Here is an 8,928-nt window from a genome sequence, read left to right on the forward strand (position 1 = left end):
CTGTCCTGATTGTCACTGCATTCAGTCAGTTTCACATTTAGTTACAGTATTTTTTGTTTCAGCCTTACTAGTTTTTGGGTCTTTTATCTTTGTGGTAAGGGACTCCCTGGTGTCTTCTATGCTTTTTTCCGAGTCCAACTAATATCCTTATGATTATTGTTTAAATTCTGGTTCATGCATATCACTTATGTTTGCCTTGATTAGATCCCTGGCCATGATCTCCTCTTGTTCTTTTTCTAGGGAGTGAGTTCCTCTGTCTTGGCATTTTGTCTAGGTTTTGTCTTCTCTGTGTTAGAAAGCCTGTTGTGTTTCCTTCTCCTGAGAGTAACGGCTATATTAACTGTCCAGGGCCTGATGCTTCAGGAAATGTTTCTGATATGTGTTGTGTGCATTCTGCTGTTGTGTTTTGGTTGCTCTTTCCCTCAGGTCAGTGATCTGCCGAGTTTCTCCTTGCTGCAGTGTTTGGATCTTGTCCACTGTGTGGCAAATTTTAATTATGCGGTTTTGGTGCGTGTTTTTGTCAGCTTGTTAGAAGAGGTTAGATTCTATTTCCCATAGAGCTGAAGCTTTGCAGCACTCTATGGTCAGTAGACTTGGTGCATGGAAGGGATTTGTGCTGGTCATCTGGGAAAGATGCTGCTCTCTCAGGCACACTTGCTCTAACTCAGAAGCACCTGCAGAGGGCAGGGGAGTGGAGCTTGATGTAAGTGACTCAAATCTCTACCATGGGTCTTGTGCTGCTCACTGAAGTCTGTCAGTACTAACAGGTCGGTAAAAACGGTGTTAGCCAGCTCTCTCCTCCCGATAGAGAGGGGAGTTCACACCCACTGCTGTTAAGGAAGCCCTCACAGAAGAGAGAGTAATCTCCCCTTATTTTTCCAGGCTTCCTTCTGATCCCTGCCTTCACTCTGTCTGTGGCTGAGCCATCTGCCCACCCAGTAGCACACTGGCTGGGTTTCAAAACTTCAAATTTTAGGAATCTGGCAGGGCATGGCCCTCACTGGTCCTCTGGAGGAGAGTCTCCACACTCTGTGTCTGGGGCCGGATTGTCCAAGGAGGGCAGCTGGACAAACACACAGGGGCTTGGATGTCTCTGCTCATATGCTAATGAATGGGCAGCTTAGTGATGCCCATCAACTCTCTTGTCCCTGGATAGGCGATGCCATCTCTCAAATGCACTCCATGAAGGGGAATGGTCTCTTCCAGTGCAACCCAGGGGATCCTCAGACTATGCTGTCCACTCCTAGGCCTTTGCCCTCCTTTTCAACAGGAGAACCTCTACACCCAGCAGGCTCACTCAGCAATGGTGCAGACTTCTAAAACTTCAGACTTTGCTTGTAAAAACTTGCAATTATCAGCTGCTCTCATTTTCCCTGTCCGTGTTTTTGGAGAAGTGTTTTTCTTGTGCAATGCCTTGCACCCTGCTCTCTCTTTCTCTCCTCTCTCCCTGCTCAGGGCTCCCTCACCTCTATGACACCAGTGACTCTTTTCTCCCCAGAAACCTGGCTCCAAACCTCCTACCTTCCATAATGTGGCCTCTTTTCTCCCTCTAGTTGTGCAGTGTGTTCTGTCAGTCGTCAGATTGATTTCCTGGGTGTTCAGAATGATTTCATATTTATCTAGCTGTATTCCAGGAACAAGGCAACATAGGGTCCCCTACTACTCCACCATCTTAACCCTGTTCCTCTGGCTTGCCTTTTGACTTACACTATCACTACATGCTTCCTTCACACTTTGCCACAGTATTCAGCAGCAATTCTGAATCATTGCCCTTGCTACTCCTTTTAATTGTTTTTCTTCAAATAATACTTTGCATTCACCAGTACTTTAAATTTCTGTGCCCACCGATTTTCACTTATTATCTTTTTTAATTTACTCATACAAAACAAAGTTTAAAGAAATTCATATATGTGGTTATAGGGATGAGTTCTTAAGAGATGGTTCAAAATGCACTTTTGGGGACAGCTGGGTGGCTCAGGGGTTTGGCGCTGGCCTTCGGCCCACGGTGTGATCCTGGAGACCCAGGATAGAGTCCCATGTCAGGCTCCCCGCATGGAGCCTGCTACTCTCTCTCTGCCTCTCTCATGAATAAATAAATAAAATCTTTTAAAAAATGCACTTTTGATATTTTCCTTACCTATCCAATGCCACTATATATTTTTTTGACTATGTACATAGATTTCTGGCTTAGACCTGCTTTCTTTGCCTTAAGTTTTTAAGAATACAATATCTAGCAAAAGGTGGGGAAAGAACAAATTTCATCTGTTCCTGGGGAAAGGGCTGACCTGCTAACGGGAAAGAGGCAAAATCTGTGGCAATTCCCAGCCTTTGCTGGGAAGAGACTCCTCCTTACGGTAGCAATCTCCTTGAACCAATGCCAAGCCCTTCCCATGACCCCTGACACCTCCACATTCCTGTTATTGATTTCAGTGCCTGCCCTTCAATTTTTCTTATAAAAGCCCAGCCTGACTGACAGACCATTGCAGATCTCTGCAAGACAGGTGAGTGGAAGCTGAGAGATTAGACCCATGGCAGGAGTTATACTGTACATATTTGGGGGAAGGTACAAGGATCCCTCTGTGAGACAGAGACACAGCATCTGTGATTTCAGCACAGGCTGGCTGGCAGGTCTCATGGGGTGGGAGGGTGTACTGATCATCTGATTCTTTCCAGAGCTATACAAGGGGATAGATGTCACTGAGATCAATTTGTTCCTAGGGGACTAAACAAAGACAAGGAAGAGGAGTCGCCCTCCCTAATTGCCCTCTCTCTAATTACTCTTTCCTTAGTGATCTCTGATTGCTTCCTAGGATCACAGACATGATGCTGCCTCCCATGGCCCTCCCCAGCATGTCCTGGATGCTGCTCTCCTGCCTGATGGTCCTGTCTCAGGTCCGAGGTGAGCTTGCCCTGTCTGTAGCACTGGGTCCTTGTGAATGTTCAGGGCCAAGAGGAAGAAAAAAGGCTCCTGTGGTAATGGTGACATATCTCCCCACACAATGAAACTGCCTATAACTTGCCCATCATCACTCCTTCCTTCAGAGTAACCAGGGGTGACAGGCGTCGCAGTGGTCCACTAGCACCACACGGAGGTCATTCATTTTGTCACTGCAGTCTAATTTATGTTGGAAGGTGAAGGAGGAAAAGCATGAAGGGTCAATAATGAGATATAGGGAAGGAAAAAGAGGATCCAGTGCAAGAATGGTCAGCCTAGTGTGTGGAAGGGTTGGGCTTTGAAGGTGAAGGAAGAAAAGAGGAGAGAAGTTTCCTCACTTAGTGCAGTTGGTTCAAGACCCAGAAATCCTGAAAGGGTAGGCAATGGTGAGAGACAATCAGGGCTTTGACATCACTTCCCCACGCACCGGCCTCATAGATATTCCCCTAGATCACCTCCCTACCCTGATGCCCACTCTCCTCTTCACTTCTTCCTTCTCTTTGACTCCCTTCCACCATAGGTGAAGACTCCCAGAAGGACGTGCCTGCCCCACGGATCACGTGTCCCAAAGGCTCCAAGGCCTATGCCTCCCACTGCTATGCCTTGTTTATGACCCCCAAATCCTGGATGGATGCTGATGTGAGTACTTGGGTTTTCAGTTAGGGGTTTTAAGGGGAAAGTACATTAGAGACCTGAGGGGGTGGGTTCCATTCTCCAGAGTTTCTCCAGAAGGGGCGAGATCGAACACCCTCATCTTTTGCGTATATACCCCTTCTCTCCTACCTCTTCCCTGCCCTCCCCCGAGTTATGTCTCAGGCTCCCCCTGAGTCTCTCCTTTCCCCACCCAGATGGCCTGCCAGAAGAGGCCCTCGGGACACCTTGTGTCTGTGCTCAGTGGGAGTGAGGCATCCTTTGTGGCCTCCCTGGTCAAGAACAGTGTGAACAGCTACTCATATGTCTGGATGGGGCTCCATGACCCCACAGAGGTATGCACTCATTTCTCTTCATAACCTCTCAAGCTGCTATTGCCCCCCAGCCCACTCCCTGTCCCCAGTGCCTGCCCAGCAAATGCCCTAGAGAGCCCTGGAGCTCAGAGATCTAGGAGGACATTAGGGAGAAGGGAAAGGTCTTGCAGCCAGCTGAACAGCTGAGTTCTGTGGAAGTCCCTTGTCTCCAGCTGAAGTGAATCTGCTTCCTGTCATGCTTTTGCACAATTTCCATGTGAGGCCTTGTAATTCAGTTCTCTGAGCTTCACAGAGTCGGCACTTACTGTGCTGAGGAAATCCTAAATGAACATAGGATCCATTTTTGCTCTGTAGATCAGACATTGTCTTTGAGGTTCAGAGGGTAATCACAAATGTACCACTGATTGCTGTTCAGTCAGGAATGTGTTACTCTGAATGGTTCTGTTGGTCTTTGTGATTACTGATTTTGGAATCTGCCAATCAAAGCAAGGAATTAGGAAGAGTTTCCTTTCCAGAGGAGAGCTCTGGCTCCAGGGCAGCATCTGGATGAACAGAGCAAATTTGGTGATGTTGGGGAGGGGTTCATGGAAGGAGAACTCTAATGGCCATTCAACCTCACCACCCTCCATCCTCTACAGGGCTATGAGCCCAATGCAGATGGTTGGGAGTGGAGTAGTGCTGATATTCTGAATTACTCTGCCTGGGAGAGAGACCCCTCCACCATCACAAACCCTGGCTATTGTGGGAGCCTGTCAAGAAGCACAGGTAAGTAACAGAGAAGCTACTTTCTGCCCAGGCTTTTTCATCCTCTATTTCCCCATTTCTCAGCATGACCCTCAGAGAATCCCCCTGAGCTAGAAAATGTAGTGTTGATTTGTCTCCTCCCATCCCCTCTCATCTCTCCTTTTTTTGAATCTCGTTTCTTTGGAGTAGGACACTGGTGAGGGTGAGAAGGAGGCTTTGAATCCTAGGCCAGAAACTGGGATGCCTCTCTCTTGGGTTCATGAGCTCTACCAGCCACATTTACCTGAGCTCCTCTGTCTTTCTAGGATATCTGAAATGGAAAGATTATAACTGTGCTACGAAGCTACCCTATATCTGCAAGTTCAAGGACTAGGTCTGGGGAGACCTCAGGAGACTGAGTTTTACATGCAGCTCATCATGGACATGGGACCAAGCATGAAGGCCCAGCCTGGAAGGGAATAATCTCACACCTGACCACTTCATTATGACCTTTCTTCCTCCCTGCTCATTTCACTTCTCGATTTTTTTTTGTGTGTGTGTGTGTGTGTGTATTAAATGGCCTTAGATCTTGGTGTGTAAAAATAAATAAAATAAATGCTTTACTCCATTTGGTATGCTTTTGTCCTCTATCTTATCACAAGACTCTGAAGAAGAATCAGGTGTGAGAGGAATTCTGAGTCTTGCCACTGTCCTATGTTATCCATTCCACCAGTAAATTGCTTAAATGTATATCCCTACTAGTGTGTTTGTGATCAGTATGTAGTCCCTGTTCGTTTACATTTGTGTTGTATATAGAAAAAGACATTGCTCTTCCACACACTCTTTTTTGCTCATTCCTCCTGTTTGTGGAGGAAACAGCCTTGGTGCCTGCTGTTTTTTGAACAGCATTTCTGAATCATTTGCTATGAATTATCAATTTTTTTCTTTATATTATTACATGGACTGTGACTTTTATAAAATATGGTAGAAAGTGAATTACCTGGGTTCTGATTACAGGGCTAGAACCCTCGAAGTTGTCACTCTCTTCCTTAAAAGAGAATTTCCTTAAAATAGGACTTACAAGTTCTATTCTTAAACCAACCACCAGAAAAGTGTTTGAAATTGCCACATTTCCTTTGACCATTTGAGATTCATATCCTGGAGCTGGACTTAATTGCTTTCAATACAAAATCAGGGTTTTTCTTTTTTTTTTTAGCAGAATTTAAAAATAATAGCATTTGTCAAGGCAGTCAATATTGTCTACTACACATAGAGCCATGCTTAAATTCCTGAGATACTGATCATAGAGGATATTTTGCTAAATTAATGATCTTTATTCATAACCAGTTTGTATCCTGAACCATTTGGATTTACTTCCTCTGGTGAACCCTTATAAACTCTTCTATCTAAAAGTCTAGAACAGAGGTAGGCAGACAGTTTTTATCTCTTCTCCCTCTATATCTATTCTGTCCTACTGAACCCTCCATAATTTAATGCCAGTCCTGACAGAGTTGATTAAAATGTTCCTATCTCCTAGCAATAATAATAATAATAAGCAGTAATAAATATTATTTTTCTCTCACTGAAAACCAATTTCCCTTAATTTTTTAATTTAAAATCAATTAATTAACATATCGTGGGTTATCAGTTTCAGAGGTAGGTATAGTGATTCATCAGTTACACATAAAACCCAGTGCTCATTACATCAAGTGCCCTCCTTATGCCCATCATGCAATTACCCCATTCCCCCCCCCACCTCCTCTCCAGCAATCCTCAATTTACTTCCTATAGTTAGAGTCTCTTATGGTTTGTCTCCCTCTCTGATTTCATCTTATTTTATTTTTCCCTCCCTTCCCCTGTATTCATCTATTTTGTTTCTTAAATTCCATATGAATAAAATAATGGTATTCGTCTTTATCCGGTTGACTTATTGTGCTTGGCATAATATCCTCTCCATCCATTTCATTGCAACTGGCAAGATTTCATTCTTTTTGATGGTTGAGTAGTATTCCATTGTGTGTGTGTGAGATATATACATATATTTCACATCTCCTTTATCCATTCTTCCCTCTGTTGATGGACATCTGGACTCTTTCCATATTTTGGCTATTGTTGATAATACTTTTATCAACTTTGGGGTGCATGAATCCATTCAAATTACCATTTTTGTATATTTTGGATAAATATCTAGTACTGCTATTGCTGGGTTGTAGGGTAGTTCTATTTTTAACTTTTTGAGAAACCTCCATACTCTTTTCCAGAGTAGCTGCACCAATTTGCATTCCCACCAATAGTGTAAGATGCTTCACCTTTCTCCATATCTTTGCCAACGTCTGTTATTTCCTGACTTCTTAATTTTAACCATTCTGACTGCTGTGAGGTGGTATCTCTTTGCGGTTTTGATCTGTATTTTGTCTATTGTCAAGTGATGTTAAGTATTCATGTGTCTTTTAGCCATCTGTATGTCTTCTTTGGAGAAATATCTGTTGATATCTCCTCCCCTTTTCTTGACAGAGTATTTTGGTTTTTGGGTGTTGAGTTTCATAAGTTCTTTATCGATTTTGGATACTAGCCCTTTATGTGATATGTCATTTGTGAATATTTTTTTCCATTCAGTAAGTTGTATTTTAGTTTTATTGATTGTTTCCTTTGCTGTGCCAAAGCTTTTTATCCTGATGAAGTTCCAATAGTTTTGTTTTGGTTTGTTTTGTTTTGCTTTTGTTTCCCTTGCCTTCATAGATGTGTCTTGTAAGAAGTTGATATGGCCAAGGTCAAAGAGGTAGCAACCTGTGCAAGCTTGTGTTCTCCCCTAGGATTTTGATGGATTCCTGTCTCACATTTGGGTCTTTCATGCATTTCGGACTTATTGTTGTCTATGATATAAGGAAGTGCTCTCGTTTCAGTCTTCTGCGTGTGGCTATCTAATTTTCCCAACATCATTTATTGAAGAGACTTTTTTCCATTGGCTAGTTTTTCCTGCTTTGTCAAATAATAGTTGACCATAGAGTTTAGGGTATATTTCTGGGTTTTCTATTCTGTTCCGTTGATCTATGTGTCACTTTTTGTGCAAGTACCATGCTGCCTTGATGATTATAGCTTTGTAATAAAACTTGAAGTCTGGAGTTGTGATGTCACCAGCTTTGGTTTTCTTTTTAAACATTATTTTGGCTATTTAGGGTCTTTTGTGGTTCTAAACAATCCTAAACAAATTTTAGGATTGTTTGTTTCAGCTCTGTGAAAAATGCTAAAGGTATTTTGATAGGGATTACATTTAATGTGTAGGTTGCTTTGGGTAGCATAGACATTTTAACAATTTTTGTTTTTCCAATCCATAAGCATGGAATGTTTTTCCATCTCTTTATCCTCTTCAATTCCTTTCATAAGTGTTTTATAGTTTTCACTTATAGAAATGCAATGGACTTCTGTGCATTGATTTTTTTTTTTTTTTTATCCTGTGACTTTGATGAATTCCTGTATCAGTTCTAGCAATTTTTTGGTGGGATCTTTCAGGTTTTTTGTATTGAGTATCATCTCCTCTGTGAAGAGTAAAAGTTTAACTTCTTTGCTGATTTGGATGCATTTTATTTCTTTTTGTTGTCTGATTGCTGAATCTAGGACTTCCATACTATGTTGAACAACAGTGGTGAGACAGTGGATAGCCTTGTCATGTTGCTGACCTTAGGGAAATAGCTCACAGTTTTTCCCTATTGAGGATGATATTTGCTGTGGATTTTCATATATAGTTTTTATGATATTAAGGTGTGTTCCTTCTATCCCTACACTGTGGAGAGTTTTTATCAAGAGAGGATACTGAATTTTGTCAAATGCTTTTTCTGCATCTATTGATAGGATCATATGGTTCTTGTCTTTTCTTTTATTAATGTAGTGTATCACATTGATTGTGGATGTTGAACCCCCCTTTGCAGCCAAGGAATAAATCCTACTTGGTCGTTGTGAATAATCTTTTTAATGTACTGTTGGAACCTGTTGGCTAGTATCTTGGTGAGAATTTTTGCATCCATGTTCATTAGGGATATTGGTCTGTAATTCTCGTTTTTGATGGAATCTTTATCTGGTTTGGGATCAAGGTAATTCTGGTTCATAGAATGAGTTTGGAAGTTTTCCTTCCATTTCTATTTTTTGGAACAGCTTCAGAAGAATAGATATTAAATCTTATTTAAATGTTTGATAGAATTCTGCTGGGAGGCCATCTGGCCCTGTAGTCCCACTCAATCTTAAAGGAAGAAGGTGGAGGTGTTCCAATGTGTGTATAAGTCCCTGATGCCTCACATTTATGTGAAAAAC

The 8,928-nt window shown here is 42.3% G+C and overlaps 1 protein-coding gene across 1 annotated transcript; it reads left to right on the plus strand.

Moving 5' to 3' along the window:
• Positions 1–2,743: 2,743 nt before the first annotated feature.
• Positions 2,744–5,251, plus strand: LOC144280719 (regenerating islet-derived protein 3-gamma-like). The gene is made up of 5 exons (XM_077843054.1): positions 2,744–2,899; positions 3,456–3,574; positions 3,784–3,921; positions 4,539–4,665; positions 4,950–5,251. Exons 1-5 carry the CDS (start codon positions 2,821–2,823, stop codon positions 5,015–5,017), a joined length of 531 nt encoding a protein of 176 aa, XP_077699180.1. The 5' UTR covers positions 2,744–2,820; the 3' UTR covers positions 5,018–5,251.
• Positions 5,252–8,928: the final 3,677 nt, after the last annotated feature.

This window comes from Canis aureus, chromosome 12 (genome assembly GCF_053574225.1).
Source record: "Canis aureus isolate CA01 chromosome 12, VMU_Caureus_v.1.0, whole genome shotgun sequence".
In the NCBI taxonomy this organism is placed as follows: Eukaryota; Metazoa; Chordata; class Mammalia; order Carnivora; family Canidae; genus Canis; species Canis aureus.